Source organism: Martes martes (assembly GCF_963455335.1).
Source record: "Martes martes genome assembly, chromosome: 2".
In the NCBI taxonomy this organism is placed as follows: Eukaryota; Metazoa; Chordata; class Mammalia; order Carnivora; family Mustelidae; genus Martes; species Martes martes.
This window is the reverse complement of record NC_137889.1, coordinates 158,588,041-158,605,387: the sequence shown is the minus strand read 5'-3', so window position 1 is coordinate 158,605,387 and position 17,347 is coordinate 158,588,041. Positions and strand designations below refer to the sequence as shown.

At 51.3% G+C, this 17,347-nt stretch overlaps 2 protein-coding genes across 2 annotated transcripts in view; one reads left to right on the top strand and one right to left on the bottom strand.

Moving 5' to 3' along the window:
• Positions 1 to 953, top strand: part of CCDC149 (coiled-coil domain containing 149) — a 98,101-nt gene extending 97,148 nt beyond the window's left edge. Inside the window, exon 12 of the mRNA XM_080797823.1 lies at positions 343 to 953. Coding sequence (XP_080653949.1) covers positions 343 to 764 — 422 coding nt within the window. The 3' untranslated portion in view covers positions 765 to 953. The remainder of the gene's footprint in view (positions 1 to 342) is intronic.
• A 7,535-nt stretch (positions 954 to 8,488) lies between these two features.
• On the bottom strand, positions 8,489 to 14,169 carry SOD3 (superoxide dismutase 3). Its single transcript, XM_080796895.1, has 2 exons — positions 14,076 to 14,169; positions 8,489 to 10,507 (listed from the first exon to the last, which is right to left on the bottom strand). The coding sequence occupies exon 2, from the start codon at positions 10,489 to 10,491 to the stop codon at positions 9,751 to 9,753; it is 741 nt and encodes a 246-aa protein (XP_080653021.1). The 5' UTR covers positions 10,492 to 10,507; positions 14,076 to 14,169; the 3' UTR covers positions 8,489 to 9,750.
• Between the last annotated feature and the right edge of the window lie 3,178 nt (positions 14,170 to 17,347).

The following is a 17,347-nucleotide window of genomic DNA, read 5'->3' as shown; positions in this document are numbered from 1 at the left end:
TTTCATGACTAAAGATCCCAGGTCTTTCCTGAGCTGCAGAATCTACAGAACCTTTGTCCTCAATTTAGATGCTTAATGGGCACGAAGAAGTACAGTTAGAGCGGGAAGCAGGAGATAACCAGGCTCCCAGAAGGGATGGGTGATGTGCATGACCATGGGCTCCCTTTCCCTCCGTGAATGACACGCAGTCGCCAGGGTGGCTGCTTTCTTTACTAATGTGGGTCCCTTCAGCAGCAGTTTCTGTCTCCGAGCCTCTGTGACGTGCGCCTGAGGTTGGGAAGAGAGAGGAAGCGAGGGCTGACTTCCCGCCAGAGGTCTGATGCTGTCCTGGGTCTGTTTCAGGGGAGGCCCAGAGGCCAGAACGAGATGAAAGCCGGGCCGCCACTGAGGCATCGATCACACCGGAGGATGCTGGAAGGCCGGCCGGCCGCTCCCCAGCAACTCAGAGCCATGGGAACCTGTGCAACCCCTTTCATCCTTCATCATCCCAGGTGGCGTCTGTGGAAGAAGGCATAAACAGGCTTGGAGGGGAAAGAATGAAACTGACAGAGGCAGAACCGGAAGGGGTCAGAAGAGCGAGTCCCGGGGAGGCTCAGAGGCACGAGCCGGGGACAGCCCCACCGGGCCTGGCCTCCAAGAGGGAGGTCCCCAAATCTTGCCTGGGCTCCTTTGAGTCCAGCCAGGCGGCAGCTGAAGCCTCCAGCCCAGAGGACAGCAAAGATACCCCAGAGGGTGGCCGCACGAGGAGCGCGGTGAAAACCTGAAGAGGAAAGAGACCCGTGTGGTGACACGTCTACAGTGCAGGGGACGGTAAAGAATTAAGCGTCTGAGCAGCTCTTTCTCCTCACACACTTCCAAGTCTGCGAGTGAGAAGAGACACAGGTCCTCTGGCAAACTGTGAATATCCTGATGATGCCAGCCCAGTTTGATTTATTAAATGCGCGTCCTCAAGCTTCTCGGTGTCATCTCTTTCTGCCGGAGACGCGCTGCTGTGAACACGGCCGGGCACAGAATCATGTCAGCCATATGGCTGATTTTCGGCATCCGTCTTTCTGTCAGCATTTGTTTTATTAGAGATAAGACATTTTTCTATTAGAGTTTAATGTTGTCGATCAAAATTATGGGGAGAGCGTGGAACGGATGGGGTTTTTAATCAGGTCCCCCGTCTTTGTAATGGTTAGGTGGCTGGAGAGAAAGGTGGCCCCGGAGGACCTCCCAGCGTGGGTGTTCTTGGCACCCTGCCCACGGCCCTGTCTGTCATGCCACCGACTGGCAGGTGGAGAAGGGCTTAAGCGGGCTCAGAAGGTTGGGTTTCCGGTTTGAAATCCACGGCCCCTGTGGAGACCCGTTTGTGGACTGCTTGAGCTGAGTTTTCCAGCCTGTAATTCCGAAGGATTAATCGACCTGGAGTGATGGGAGGGAGGAGAGGGGAGGAAGGGGACTCCAGTGGTATTTTGATTTTTTCGTTTCTGAGATAAGAGCCAGAGCCTGGGAGCGCTGGTTCTCTGCATTCAACCTGTGCTTCCTATGGGATTTTTGTGGCCATGGGGGGTTGGGACAAGATAAGCACTTGGGGCAGGAAAGTCTTCGGGCCCATCAGTTTCCTGTGCCACGTGAAACCTTCACTCCTCCTGCAGTGGGTTAAGGCTGCCTCCCTGCTCTGTCAGGTACCGGGATCTTGAGACACAGAGCACGCGGCCCAATAGTGGAAAGAGAGAGAGAAGCAAAATAGCTTCATTACAGCTTGTTTCGGGGACTGCGGAACCAAGGACCAAGGGTAGGAAGGGAGGGGATGTCGACCCTCCTTGGTTCTTTCCTGAGGGATAAAATTAGCTCTTCTGGATGTCATCTAGAGCTGCAGAAAATGGGAGACTCATCAAACAATAGGCCTTTCTTTGAGCAAAACTCAGTTCATTACCCCAGAAAGGCCTGATACCATATCCCAGAGCTCAAAACACCCCTGAGAACCAGAATCACTCCTATGAGAGGCTCTCCTGAGGGAAAGGAGAGGCTCCTGAGGTGGGAAAATGGCAAATTTATCCGAAATATCAGATGTGTAGAGCAGATGCACACTCCCAGGTGCGAACCCTGTGAACCCGCCCACCCGGAAACTTCCCTGCCACATTTCATCTTTGCCCTTACTCTGTTGGTGGAAATTTTGTGCTCTCTCACCCTGAAGGAGAGTGAAGTGTAGGCAAAAAGGTCCAGCTTGGGGCCAGGGTAGGCCTCCAGCTGCTTTCTTCCCACTCACCAGACGTCACCCCGATAGTGGAAGAGGGGCATGCCAGGGTCAGTGCTCTGTTGCTCCGGACCCAGGAGCTGGGATCTGGACACACCATCAGCCCCCAAAGCCCCATTCATCCCTCTGTGCTTCAGCCTCTCCCGGCTCCCCACCCCCGCCCCCTCGACTTCCTCTCCAGGGAGGCGGCTTCTGCAGCTGCAGAGTTCGCACAAGCCAGCAGGCACGGAAATAATTTTCCTGCGGCACCAGGCCTTAACTATCTGCAAATGTTCAGCGCTACTGCATAGCCTGCCAGAGCCACCAAAGGAAATCACAGCCAGATTTAATACAATAATAATAAAAAGAAAGAAATCTCTCCCCACGGAAGCGGTGGTTTTGACGCGCAGTCGGCCAGGTGCACATCTTTAGGGCCCATTCCATCACCTTTGGGAAAGGAGCACTTATAATAAACTCCACCACATTCCATCACGGGCCGGGAAACTACTGTGAGTCCCAGAGAGTGTGGGGTTCAGGGTAGGGAGGTCAGAGGGAATGAAAACCCAAACTGTGCATGCAGTCTGCCTCGGAAGGTTTTCTGTTAGTAGATGGAATTGGGGCCGATGAGTTGATCCTGTCACATGAGTAACCTTGACAATGCCCCATACGCACACGTGACACTGTCCCACCCCTGCTGTTCCAGCCCAGTGCGGTTCCCCTGTTCCACAGACATTAAAGGGAGTTTCAGCAATTACTTATGGCTGTCTTTTGTCTTTTTGAGAGTCATCGTGAAAGTGCACAGCATTCTCTCCCCTGTTCCACCAGCTAGCCTTGCATCAGTCTGAGCACGCTGAGCTACATTTCACACTTTAAGAGATTTAAACGATAGGAACATGAATTATATTACATAACAAGAACTTCAGAAGTAGGGTATTCTGGGGCTGGTTTATTCAAGAAGTCATCAGGGATCTGCGTTTCCATCTCTCTCCTCTGCCTACCTCAGGGTCAGCTACTCCCTCAAGCTGCCAAGATAGCCGCCACAGCTCCAACATCAGTCACCTATTCTCACATTTGTGACCAAAGGCAAGAAGGAAGTTTCTCCCCACATGTATCCATGCATGTGTGTGCATGTGCACGAGTAAGATAAGAAACCTAGTTCTTGTCGCATGTCAACGGTCAGAATTATCACATGCTTATGTCTAAACCAAACCCTGACGAGGGAGATGGAATTCCAGAAAAGGGTTTAGGCTCCTCACATGGGAACTGGGGAGGGCCCGTCCCTGGGCATGCAGACACTAAAAGGGTGAACAGCAAAACAAAATCGAGCAGTACAGGGAAGTTGAGAATAGATTTAAATAGGCCAACAGCAGCATTGTCTCTGAACCCCACCTCTGATTTTGTTTCATTTTCTTCCCTTGAAAAGGCAGACTATTGAGCTACTCATGAGTTTGGGGCTGGGGGGGCGGGGCCGTGGTTGTTTGTTAAGAAGAATGCCATCTCATCTCGGCTCTTCCCTGGCTGCTTGATCATCTGTTCTGTTTGTAGCTGGGACGTTCCCACCTTTGTTTGCCTCTTCGAGTGTGTCTGTCCTTCCATTATTTTTCCAGCTCGGTTGCCAGCAGAATGCAGAGCAGTCTGGATAAATGAAACAGAGCTGACAGTCTCTTAATGAAAGCTCGTTTGCACATACTGCATTTCTGGTGACCGCTCTGTACCTGAGAGCCTTTAGGTGTGGATTTTTACATATGAGCGTGTGTCGTTCTTTTAATTAAGGTCCCTGGAAATGGATTGGCTTTTTTAAACCAGGCATCTCTCATCCCTAACTCCTCTTTCCGTGCCGCCTCTGCCCACCTTCCTCTCCCCCTCCCTCGTCTTCCTCACGTCACACAGCTATTCCAGAAGCCTCTCTAGCTAGGAGGCTCCTGGGGGCATTCAGTTCAATTCCAGCTGAAGCTTCCAACCACTCTGGATCTTCAACTAAACACATTTTCCAATCATTGTGACTCTTGTGCCCTCAATCCCCAACACCCACCAAGACAGGGGATTCTAAAAAAGCTTTCCAGCATCAGTCATTCACGTGTTGGGGTGAATCTTCGGATGTGTTAGTCCCATGGGAGCATTTGCACTTACCATGTGACATAAGAGGTTCAATCTCTTCTTTAAGGAATTTCAAAGACCAGCTACCTGCTCATTGGTCTTACCTTCCTTGTTTCTTTAATATTACAACATACCTTCTCCCCTCTTGGTTTTGCTCCTCCAAAAAATGGGACCTCTCCTGACCCCATCGCTTTGCTGCAGCCTTTTGGATGGCTTGGTATTCCACTTCTCTTTGAAAAATTCCTCTCTCGGGGCGCCTGGGTGGCTCAGTTGGTTAAGCGTCTGCCTTTGGCTCAGGTCATGACAGTAGGGTCCTGGGGCCTAGGATTAAGCACCGTGTTGGTCTCCCTGCTCAGCAGGGGTCTGTGGCTCCCACTCCCTCTGCCTGTGCACGCGCACTCTCTCTCTCTCTCTCAAACAAATAAACACAATCTTAAAAAAAAAAAAAAAAAAGTCCTCTCTGAGTACCTTCTCTGTCTGCCCTTTGCTTTCATGGAAGCAATGGAATGGAAATGGAATGGAAAGGCTTCCAAATGGAAGCCTCCATTTGGAAAAACCTCCCTCCTTTATAAATACTTAGGGTACCATGACCCAGCTCAATCAGGATGTCAAGAAGCCAAAAGATTCCCCTTAACTCATTACTTTAATATATTCCTTTTTTTCCCACATGTCTTTCTGATCAGAGAAAAATATGAAAATCAGAGATGCAATAGAGAGCTGAGTAGTGAGTCTAATTAGAAATGAGAAGCAGAAAAAATAAGAAGGACCTGTCTCTCGACATTGTGACTGCTCACAAAAACAAAACAAAACAAGTTGATACAGCACGAAGGCAATTTAAAATGATAGATACAGATGCGCGACCTTACATTTCAGATCACCTCTTGACTGAGAGGGATTTTTATTTTTTAATAGGGAAAGTTTGTACAATACTGACAAGTTTGACTTTCTGGAATCTATGTGAGCCCTGGAATATATTTTGGATCTTGGCCAAGGCTAGTGATAGCCTATGAAATTTAAAACAATTGGCTTTTTAAAAAATGCAAACCAGCTGCTATCTTGTAGTTTAATTTAAAGAAAGAAGTAACTTCTATTCATTTGCAGACCCTGTGTTATTGGTTTCCACGATCATCATGTAATATAACTACATATTTTTTTTGTTACCTGAAATAAACATGTGGTGATTTTCCTGGTATAGATGATTATCTTTATTATTTGCACCATTTTTTCTCTCCACCCTCGCTGCAGGCCAATGATACGGGCTGAGCGTTCCTCCTAGCGCATTCTAACAACTTATCAGTTGCAATCTGTCACCTAAAATTATTAGATCATATGGCAGTCGTGAAAATTATGGAGAATGTAAAGATTTTATGCATTCAGTCAAAAATGCCAGATCTAAAATCAGTTGGTTTATTTCCTGCAGTCTTTCAAGTTGACCAAAGCACTCACTGATTTGCTCTATTTTCTTACGTTTTTAGTATTTCTGTATATGTACGCACTGAAAAGCCCCACTCGGAAAAAATTCACTGCAATTCTGAGAAAAAGCTTATCCTAAACATCTAAAGATAGCATTTCTAATTATTGTCTACATTGTGTTTAAACTGTGCAAACTTGAGCATTATTCTCACTTTACCAGCTGTGTCTAGGTAGAGTCATTACATCAAACGCTTCTAATTTTACAAAAAGAAATCAAAACAAGTGTGTGTTTAAGTCTCAGTGACAAATGCAAACCCTGTGAGTCAAACAGGCAAACTGATTAGCAAGCTGGCTGGGAAGTCAAAACAGCGAATATAAGGAGATTAACAAAACAGATCTGTAAGATGAGAGGAGTAAAAATAGCCTCCAGGGGCCAAGTGGGGTCCAGTGGGCGGGTTTGGTGGCACACATCAGGTTCCGTGCCCAAAACCAGATGCCTGCCTCCACTGCTCACCATCTTCCTTCCTCTCAGAACAACCCCGCCCCCCATGACCACCCCCTGAGGTCAAAGTTCATCGCAGCCAGTCTCTTCATGGATGCAAAAACTTTCTTACAAACCTAAGTAAAAGCAACCTTGAATCCTTCTAGTTGCAGGACCCTCATTACCTTACAAGGTAGTCTAATCCATTCATAGGTAAACTATTTTTCTGCCGTTAGCCATTGTTATTAAGTGGACATGTACTAGATACACAGGTCTTCATGCTATGCTATATGCCCATCACAAATAACACTTGATTTCATCCTCAAAACAATATGATGATCTTATTTTATAGATGAGAAAACCCAAGCCCAGAGAGGTGGAGTGACTTACTCAGGTCCCACAGCGTCTGTGGCAGAGGTGGGGTTGCAAACAGTCCTTTGTACCTGAGCCTGAGCTGTCAACCACCCTGCTGAATGCATTCCTTTGCCTTTACAATGACCTGTAATTGACCCTTCTGTTATTTCCTTTCTTTGTTTCTTGTCTCTGGAGTCCCACAGAATAGTTTATCAATCCAATTCCCCTTGATGGACAGAAAGGAAATTAAATGGGCCTGCTAGGGGCGCCTGGGTGGCTCAGTGGGTAAAGCCTCTGCCTTCATGTCTGATCTCAGGGTCCTGGGATCGAGCTCCGCATCAGACTCTCTGCTCATCAGGGAGCCTGCTTCCTCTCTCTCTCTCTGCCTGCCTCTCTGCCTACTTGTGATCTCTCTCTCTCTGTGTGTCAAATAAATAAATAAAATCTTAAAAAAATTTAAAAACCTTAAAAAAATAAATAGGGCGCCTGGGTGGCTCAGGGGGTTAAAGCCTCTGCCTTCAGCTCAGGTCATGATCCCAGGGTCCTGGGATCGAGTCCCACATCGGGCTCTCTGCTCAAGAGGGAGCCTGCTTCGCCCTCTCTCTGCCTGCCTCTCTGCCTACTTGTGATCTCTCCCTCTGTCAAATAAAGAAATAAAATCTTTAAAAAAATAAATAAATTATATAAATAAATAAATAAATAAATGGGTCTGCTAGGGTGTCTCTTTAGTCTTGGGGGGGGCAAAGATAGTGAAACGGGAAACTAAGAACAGAAGGTGCTATGATGTGAAAGTTTGTATCCCCTGCCCCCCGCCCCCCCCCCCAAGATTCATACATTGGAAACCTAATCCACAAAAATGATGGTAACAGGAGGTGACACCTTTTGGAGGTCCCAAAGTCGTGACAGGGGGAGCCTTATAGAAGAGGCTCCAGAGGGATCGCTAATCCCTTCCTCCAAGTCAGGACACAGTGAATGTCCATGGTTGTGAACCCCAAAGACAGCCCTCATCCGACTATGCTGATGCTGTGATCTTGGACTTCCAGTCTCTGGAGCTGTGAAAAACAAATCTCTGTTGTCTATAGGCTACTCCATCTGTGATATTTTGTGATAGCCCAAATGGACTACGACAGAAGGTTAGCACCAACCTCCTTCTAAAAATAAGTCCAAACCTCCCTTGATGATCCTGAATTAACCTATAATCGCGGAGCAGAGTCAAAGATGGGGTGCTGGGCATCCATCCATGGGGTGTTTATGGCTCCACTGAGTGTCCTATGTGATTCCTGCCCCATTTTCACAACTTTTAATTGTGGGGATAGGCACGTACATCTGGTGAGATCAGGATATTTAGAGACTCCGTTTGCTAGTTCCCTTTTAGGGCTGATCTGCACAGTTCTGGCTAATACTTCAAACCAGTGAGAACCAGTTGGTGGAGCAAAGCCACCAGGCAAAAACCTTGCTCTCCGGTTGTCACTTGGGCTCAAGGAAAGATTTTTAAATAACAAGTTAGTCCTAGTAAGAAGCAAAAATAACCACTGGTGATGGGTTTCTGGCTAAGATTCCATTTGACTCATGGCCTTGAGAGTCTGGGAGAAACGGAAGCTGCCTCTGAGTAACAGGGAGGAAAAGCTGCAGCTACAGAGTGAGTCTGCCCAAGGAGATGAGTGTTTTTATTTAATCAGTGAAGGTGTTTAGGGGCACCTGGTGGCTCGGTCACTTAAGCAACGGACTCTTGATTTCAGCTCAGGTCATGATCTCCGGGACCTGGGATTGAACCCCACATCAGGCTCCATGCTCAATGTGGAGTCTGCTTGGGATTCTCTGTTTCTCCCTCTGCCCCTCCCCCTACTCAAGTACACACTCTCTCCAAAAAAAAAATAAAATCTTTTTAAAAATAAAATAAACAAAGGTGGATAGCACTTTCTGTTCTGGTTTGTGTATAGATTATAATTTTCAAAAAGAGAGGCTGAACATCCAAGTCAAAGCCTATCATTGGGCTCCATGGTTCCAACTGCCTCTTGAAGTCAAGAAGAAGAACGTTGTCCTTGTCTGGGTCATGGAGAAGGCCAGCAACTTCTGACAGCAATGCCAACCTCCCTGTAAACTGTCCACTGGACTACTTCACTGGCCCTTTCCCTGCCATCTGGGAAATGGACCTCGGGCTGCCATTAGAGGCACGTGCCAGGAGACGCCAGGCCCAGTGAGGTAGCATGAGCTGTGTGCCAGGTCGGTGGCTCCAGCCTGGGAATCTCCAGGAAGCTTGTTGCAAATAGATGTCCATCTTTTCCTTTGGATTCCGGCCCAGGAAGCTGTCATTTCCTCCCCTCCCCCCCTCACGTTCCTGAGTGATCCTGGTGCCCTCCATCCTCGGAGCCCCACAGAAGGGCATGGCAACCGGAGACTGAATACAGGGCCAGCAGACTCGGAGAGAGGAGCATAAGGAGAAATCCTGCAGGGATTTGGGAAATATCTTTGCTATTTCCAAAGAGTAGCTGAGCCTGGGAGCAGAGCCTCAGACACACAAAATAAGTAACCAAGGCCCCAATGCAAGTCTGAATTGCTGAGTTTTAATGCGCAACACAAAGATTGCCAAACAGCCCCCAAAGGAGCAACTCTCTGCGGGGTGGCAGTGGGCGAGCGACAGACAGCTGAGGACACCGGGCAGGGGTGCCTAACCGCAGGCTCATTTTTGCTGGCATGGTGCAGGCGGCGAGGTGGGCATAGGGGGCTGCGTAACCCCAGGAGGGGTCTCAGAGCTCCTAGAAGGAATCTACGGGGTGGGAGGAGCCGAGCCCTCAGGGCAAAGAGGGATTTCAGGGCTCCTGGAATGAGAGTAAGGGTGTCAGGGTGGGAAGGAACCTCGGAGTGGGGGGGTCTGGGAGAGTAGATGGGGTATTTCAATACCTCCACGGGCCCTCAGAGCTCAAGATGAGTGGTCTCAGAGGGCAGCGGCTGCCTCCTGGAGGCAGAGGGGTGTCTCCGCATACGTGGTTGGAGGTGTCGGGGTGGAGGGGATTTTCCGGGAGACCTCAGCCATGGCAGCCCTGGGACCCGGCCTGTGGGTGTCTCTGGGAGCAGAGGGAGAGACTCGCGGCAGGCAGGGGACAGGTCTGGGGCGCGCGCGGAAGGGAAGGGCGTCGGGGGCCACGGGGGAGGGATCCCCGTGACCCCGGCAGGTGGAGGGGCGCGCTCAGGCGGTCTTGCACTCGCTCTCCCGCCGCCGCTTCTTGCGTTCCGCGTGCTCTTGCGCTAGGCGCGCCCAGGGCAGCGGCCCGCTCAAGCCCACTACGCAGCAGGCGAGCCGGCGGCCCGCGTTGCCGTTCTCCACGCTGGCCGGGTTGCCGCCGCGGCCCAGATCGTCCTCGCCCGCGTGCACCACCACGGCGCGGCCCACGATGGAGTGCGGGCCGGCGAGCGAGGCAGCGAGGTTGCCGCGGTACTTGAAGAGGCGGCCGTCGCGCACAGCGAAGTTGCCGAAGTCGCCCGGGTGCTGCGGATGCGGCACGGCCAGCGGGTTGTAGTGCGCGCCCGTGGACTCGCAGCCCTGGCTCAGGTCCCCGAACTGGTGCACGTGGATGGCCCGGCTGGAGCTGTTGGCCTCGGCCGGGAAGCCCTCCAGGTCGAAGTAGGCCTCGAGCCGGGCGCCGGGCGCCAGCTGCCGGAAGAGCACGAGGCCGCTCACCCGTGGCTGCGCGGCGTCCAGCGTGGCCGACGGCTCCACCCGGCAGGCGGCGTGGAGCACGGCGTCCGGGCCGTCGGCCGCCGCCTGTCGCTGCATCAGCTCCTGCCAGATGGCAGTCACTTTCTCGTGCATGTCGCGGATCTGCGCCGCCGTGCTGGAGCCGGGCTCCTCCGGGTCCACTCCAGGCCAGGCGCGCGAGGCGGGGGCCGCCAGCAGCAGGTAGGCACACAGCAGCAACGGGGCCAGCATGGCCAGAGTCGGGCACCTGTGGGCACCCCCAGGGGTGGGGCAGAGCGAGCCTTAGTTGCTGGCACCGGGGAGCCTCTGGACCCCAGGGGCTTCTTTGCCCAGTGGGCATTCCTGCCTTAGCTCCTGCGTCTCAGCCCTGCCGTGCTCCAGGACCTGGGTTAGGTGCTGGGGTTGTAAAAATGGGTTTGACACAGTCTCGGGCAACTCATGGCGATCTTTTTGAGCTACAAGTATGGTCATAGTCCTTTCCAGCCCTGGCTCCATCACATGGATGGAGTCTTGGGGCAATCGGGGGAACACCTCAGGTCGGGTGAGGGTGACCCTTCCAGACCTCCTGCCTCCCCTGATCACCCCACCACATCCCCTGCCACTCTGGCCAAGCATCCTTCCTTACACACCTACTGAGACTAGCTGCCCCTGCCTTCTTGGTCTTTGCACCAGCGATGCCCTGTCTCTGAAGTGCCCTATCCTCTCTTTGATGCGCACAGTAGACATGAAGACAGAAGCTTGAGTTTTACTCATCATCCCCAGCACCTGGGCCCGCACCTGGCTGTAGGCCACCTTTAATATGTGATTGTTGAATGAGGAATTCGTGGAGGGACAGACATGTCATCAGATCATTCTAACGCCCTCCCTGTGACTGAAGATGGAAGAGTCTTGTGCTGGGGAAGGACAGAGGAAGGAGTACCCACACTGCCGTGCGAACTCCCAGAAGGCTTCCCAGAGGAGATGCCATTTGAACTTGGTCTCATAAAGCAAGCAGTCTTTGAGCTGAGCCAGGTTGGAAGCCTGTTTCAGGCAGCAGGCACAATGTGACATGTTCACAGCCTGTGAAAGGGCATGGTTTGTTTAAGGGTTTGGGGGAAGTTTTGTGTGGCTACAACATGGGGTGTGCAGCCAGGGAGGAGGGAATTTAGAGCTGACCCTCAGGGGCTGAGGGTCTAGGTTTGCTGTGCTAAGTAAGGACTGTGGATATTGGGCTGGGCGGGGGCGGGGGGGGGTGTGGTCTAGAGCCAGTGGAAGTTTTAAAGCAGAGGGCAATGAGATCGTTTTCACTTCATTAACCTGGATGGGGAAAGGCTGTGGGCTGGTCTTTGGGGTTGGAGGGAACAGGGAAGATGGAGTGGGAATAGCCTGGCAAGAGATGGAGACACAGAGAAGGAAAAATGGAGACAGCCCGAGGGAGATGAGTTGCCTGGTTGCCTCAGTGCAAAGCGGACCTGATGAGGGCCTTCACCAAGGTGGAGGCAGCAAAGACGGAGGGGCATGGATTTGGGAGACATCTTGAATAGCTCTTACAGTGGGGATGGAGAGGGAGCGGGAACAGCTGTGATGATGGGGTTCCCAGTAGGGAAGACGGGGCAGGTGCCCGCTGGTAGGAGGCCCTGAGAAGTTGGGAGAGAGGCTGAGTTCAACCTGAGCCCACTGTGGGTGCCAGGCTGGTCAGTGCCCAGGTCGGGTATCTCTTTGGTAGCCGTTTGTAAACATGTGTCTGGCACTTGGGAGAGGCAGTGTCCCTGTGAGAGGTTTTCCATGTTGACTGCACATTGGATTCTGGCTCTAAAAGTCACATGCCCAGGCCTCGCCCAAGAGATTCTGATTCAGTGGGCATAGATTACTATTTTTTTAAAGCTCCATCAGAGACTCGGGGACTCAGCCCGGATTTTGGAGTCAGACACAGACTCAGATCCCAATCCCAATGTGTGCTTATCACCATATTGTGGGGAAGTGACTGACTCTGGTTCAGCTCCCCAGCAGATGAGGTAATGTCACCAAGGATCATGGTGAAGATTCAGTGAGATATTCTATGGCAGGTTGTCTTCATAGTTTTAAGTCTGTCCTCATGGACCAGTGCTCTCTCCACAGAACTGGTTTGCAGGTTGGCCGTGCTTTCAAAGGCACATGTCACTTGAAAAGCAAACTCCAGGGCGGGGTATTTATTCCTTCTGTAACCATTTCAGAAAGGCAATCTAGTCTGACGATGAAAAGAATGGGTTCTGGGCTCACTGTTAGTGTAGAGCAGCAGAGAAACTGCTGGACTGAAAGCTAATTGAGCTCCACCTCTCTTCTGAGCCTCAGTGTTTTTATCTGCGAATAGGGATAATAATACGGACCTTCGAGGCTTGCCGTGAGGTTTCAGAGAGACAGTGTGAAGGGCTAACATTTATCAAACACACCTACAGGCTCTGTTAAAAGCACTTGGTCTGTATCGAGTTACAGAAGCCTTCCCTGAGCCCTGTGGGGGAGGTGTTACTCTTATCCGCCTTCCAAAGAGCAGGAAACTGAGGCACGGAGAAGTAAGCCTCTTGCCCAAGGTTACAGCATCAAGAAGCAGCTGACGGCAAGATTTAGAAGTGTGTGGCCCAAGCACACTGAACGGCTGAAGGCACACAGCACAGAGCCTGGTTAGGTAGAAGGTTCCCGGTATCTGGCAGCCCTTAGCGACCAGAGGGAAATGTGGATAGAAGTTTCAGGATGATCCACTGAGAGTTGCTACTGGGGCCATGAGAGGAGAAGGTGCCCAGGAAAGGCTCCAAGAAGGAGGGGCAGGAAAGGTAGGAGAAGTCCAGAAGGGCATGTCAAGGGTACCACCGCCTTAGACAGGGCCTGGTGTGGGGTTCCCCACTGGAGCCCCAGGCAGCGGGTCTGGCAGTAGGGAACCAACCCAGGCCTCAGCCTCGAGCTCTCCAGCATCATCATCGCCTTGCCCACCCCTAGCAGCAGTCCTGCCCCTCGGAGGGCTCTGCCAGTTGGAAAATTCTTCCTTAAAAACAGAGCAAAACCAGATTGTTTGGGGTGTGTCAATGAAACTTTCTATTTCGAGAATGCTTGGGTAATACTTAACATTCGAAAGAGATTCTTTTCTCTTTAAAGAAAAAAATTCTTCTGCAACCCTAGGTGAGCCCGGACACTGTAGTTCTAAACCTTGACTTCTACCCGCCCCTCCAAAGCCAGTCCTCGGCAGGCTCACCCATCTCACACATGCACACCATCCCCCTGATATTGAGCTGTGAAAGACCATGTGGTTTAGGTGGGGGCAGGGGGGCTGTGTGCCTGGTCTAGAAGAGAAGATAGCTTATCAGAGACAGAGGATCAAGGAAGCCACAAAGGCTGTGCCTCCTTCCTGGGTCTGGATCTTGGAAGATGGTGGCCCTTCCGACATTCCAGTTCCTCATTCCTAGAAGGCGCCCTGGAGATGAGTCTGAGCCAGCCAGGCCCTCCCACCCGTGCCTCCCCCAGTAGGTGGCTGGGCCCTAGGTCCAGGTACCGGAGGCATGCAAGAGCCAGAGAGGCAGCCTTCCTCCCTCCAGGTTTCTCTTTTTTAACGCTAAAGTCTGCGGGGACAGGCCATCGCAGGTGCAAAGGACAACAGCTCCTTTCTCTCCCAAGGCTTCCTCCCTCACCCCTCCCTCTACCTCCCCACTCGTCCCTTTCAGAGCAGCCAGGTTCTGTCCTTCAATGTGTCCCTCTCAAAAAGATGATCAAGCACTTTTCCAAGCAGAGGCCAGACGCCCCGCCCCAGTTCCAAGCTCATAAAAAGCACCCTCGGAGAAAGAGGAAAGGAACTTCAACCAGGCACCCACCTTTCCACCTCTTCCAAGGGAGCTTGCCTTCTGAGAAGTAGGGAGCAGCACCCAGTGTTCGCAGGAATGCAGGCAGACTCCTGAGGCCCGGCTGTTTGTGGGTGTGCAGGGAAGCCAGCCCACGGGAGTGGTCACGGCCAGGAAGGCCGGCCATTGGGCTGACTGAGGGAGGGTCAGGAGGCCCTGTCCCCGGGGGTGGAATGGCCTGGCCCCCTCCTCCTCTGACTCCACCCTCCTCTGTCTCCACCTCCATCCTCCCCACCCCTGGGTTCCCCCGCCAAGTTTTCCTTCTTGTGACTTCACTGGTCTGTGCAGACGTAGCCAGTGACCTTCAGCACGCAGCTGGGAAATAAGAAGTCGGCAGAAAAGAGCCTTTTTGGAGAGGTATACAATGGCCTCTTTCTTGCTCTCCCCTGATTTCCTCTGCTGTTGACTTATGTTTGCCAGATGCTGCTAGGAAGGAAATGGGCCCCTTGCAACTATGGATGGTGTTTTGTCCCGGAGCCCTGGTGCCAGCCCTTTGAGAGGTGGGGGGGCAGGTGGGTGGTGGTCACGTGGGCCAGGCTGCCCAGGCCCAGCCGTGTCACGTCCTAACTGTGCTCCTGCACCCGCTCCCACGGGGGCCTCCCCTTCATCGTCTGTAAAACGATGATCTGTAAAACGGGGATCTGTAAAACGGGGATCTGATGCTGACCCGGCAGCTGGCACACAGTCATGCTCGTACACCATCACCATCACTCTTGTGGTCACTTTATCATTCAAGTTATGGAGGAGTCTTCTAAGAGTGTGGGACAAGGCCCAGGGGACCGTGAGCCTTGTCCGCCCCTGCTGGCCCGCTTGCCTTTGTTGCCATGGTCTTTCCTCCAACACGGCAGCCCCTTCCCAAAATAGAAGCTTTTCTCTCCCAGAAGAGTCCACCGGGGAGAAGGCTGCCTGTCTGCCTGCCTGTCTTCCTTCAGCAAGTGGGCTATGGGCGCTCACTCCAGGCTGGGTACCCAGGGCTGCATGAGCCCCTGCCGTCTTGGGCTTCAGACCCTGGAGGGAATGGTGATGTCAACAGATCCATCAGGCGCAGAGTGGGGAGTGCAGCTGAGGAGGGATGGCTGAGGGGGTGGAGGAGGGGGCCCCTAGAGACCCAAACACTAGTCTTGGCAGCAGGAAAGCTTGTTCAAAATCTAGACTTCTAGGCTCCAGCCCAGGCTGAGTGAATCCACTGCCAGTTTCCTAGAACTGTTTTGTTTTTTGTTTTTTTTTTTTTTTAAATTGGTCATTCTGGTGTGCAGTCAGCTTTGGGAACATCTATTCCTGCTTCCTTTGGCAACAGCACCTCAGTTTTCTGCTTGGAAGCCAGGGCTCATTCCGTGCAGGAGGTATTGACTCCATCCCTTGCTCCAGACGTGGGCGTGTGACTAATCAAAACATTGCCTTGGTTCCAGGATAATTCAAAGCCAAAGAGATGCATTGACACTTTTCCTGGGACTGCTAGAAAGACTAGAGTTATTGCCGCCCCCTTGACCCACTAAGGGAGGATTTGTCTGAGGAGAGAGCCAATGTGGAGGGAAGCAGAATAAAAGTTGAGTGAAATTTGGACCTAATGGCAGAGTATGAGGCCCTGGATCTAGCCACACCTGAAGCTCTGTTTTTATGATATCAGTCAGTGTATTCTCCTTTTGCTTAAGTCGCCTGGGTTGGGCTTTTGAACTTGTCACTGAACACTTTGCAAAACACCTTCTCATATAGCATTTCATTTAATGCGTCTATTAATGCTGTGGGTTGGGTATGAATTTGCCCATTCATAGATAAGGAAATGAGGTTCGGAAAGACTAAGTAATGGGCCCAAGGTGGCTGAGCTGGAAAATGGCAAAGTCAAGATCTACACTCAAGACTCCGATTTCTAAACCTGCCTCCTTAATCATTAGACTTTACAACCTCCCGGCCTGTGAGATGAAGGCAAGGAACAACAGGCAAGCCCACACCCCACAGCTCTCTCCCAACATCAGTGACTGCCGCACCGCGAGTCGCTGAACCACTGACCTCTCTTTCTTTTCGTGTCTGTTAATGTATAATACAACAAAAAACCCAAGTCAGGCTTGTAAAGGCAGCAGTATTCGGAGATGCGCTCAGAAGTACTCCCATCTGTGAGAAGAGATCTCTGAACTTTGAACTTCTTTCGTGCAGGGATCGCAGTTGTAGTTTCCCTTTCATTGTGTTCAGAAAACCCATAGAATAAAATTCCACCTGGAAACAGAGTGGTTCCCATGAAGGGGAAATTCCTGAAAGCAATAATTAGGGTTTCAAGGTTGTCTCCTAAAAAGACCAAATTCTGTGTGATGACAGTTTACCCAACGCAAGTACTTTCGACACACCGGAGAAAATGTCCAAGTGTGTCTTTCTGCCTGAGGTTGGCCCAGAAACCCCAAGGGGAGCAGAAGTGGAGTCTGGGAACTATGTGGTTCAAGCTCGGGTCTTGGCATTTTGTCCAAATACCTCTGGGTGATACAGGGGAAAGGAGGTCCTTGCTAGTGAGGTGGGCAGGGAGAAAAAGAAGCATCGTTCTTATTAATAATGATAAAATCATAATATCTATTTATGAATCTGTTTATTATGTAAATTTATCTATTTATCTATTTATGAAATTGCCTCTTGTGTCAGGCACTTGTTAGCAATTTGTCTGCACCTTTTTTTCTTTTTTAAGATTTTATTTATTTGTTTGAGAGGGAGTGAGAGAGAGCACAAGAGCAGTGGGGAGGGAGAAACAGACCCCCTTCCCCTCGCTGAGCAGGGAGCCCAATGTGGGGCTCAATCCCAGGACGCTGGGATCACGACCTGAGCTGAAGGCAGATGCTTCACCGACTGAGCCATCCAGGAGCCCCATGCCTGCACTTTTCATCTTATTAAGAGCACGTTCCCCCAGTGAAGAGGAGAGATGACATTCTGTGTCCTAGCGCCACGTTCTGGCCGGCTTCCTCCTCTCTGTGAACGTGGCACCCTTCTGTTCAATTGTCAGGTCAGTGTGTGTGGATCAGAAGGTAATGAAGGCCAGCCAGAACCAGGAACTTCTCAACTCATTACACTTGGCTGGCCGTGTGAGGAGCACAACCAGTGAGAGGGCATGAAAGAGTGCCTTTCCCGACCAGAAGCTTAGCTTGTGCAAAGTTCTTCTCTCAGGCAAACACCAGAGTGGAAACCCTCTGGGCTAAGTTCTTCGTGGACTCTGACCCGGTCTCCAGTCCCTCCTCCTGCCTGTACCTGTGAGAGGAAACTCAAGTCAT

Excerpts from the sequence above, each read along its gene's own strand:
- SOD3 (XM_080796895.1), bottom strand. The coding sequence starts at position 10,491 with ATGCTGGCCCCGTTGCTGCTGTGTGCCTACCTGCTGCTGGCGGCCCCC.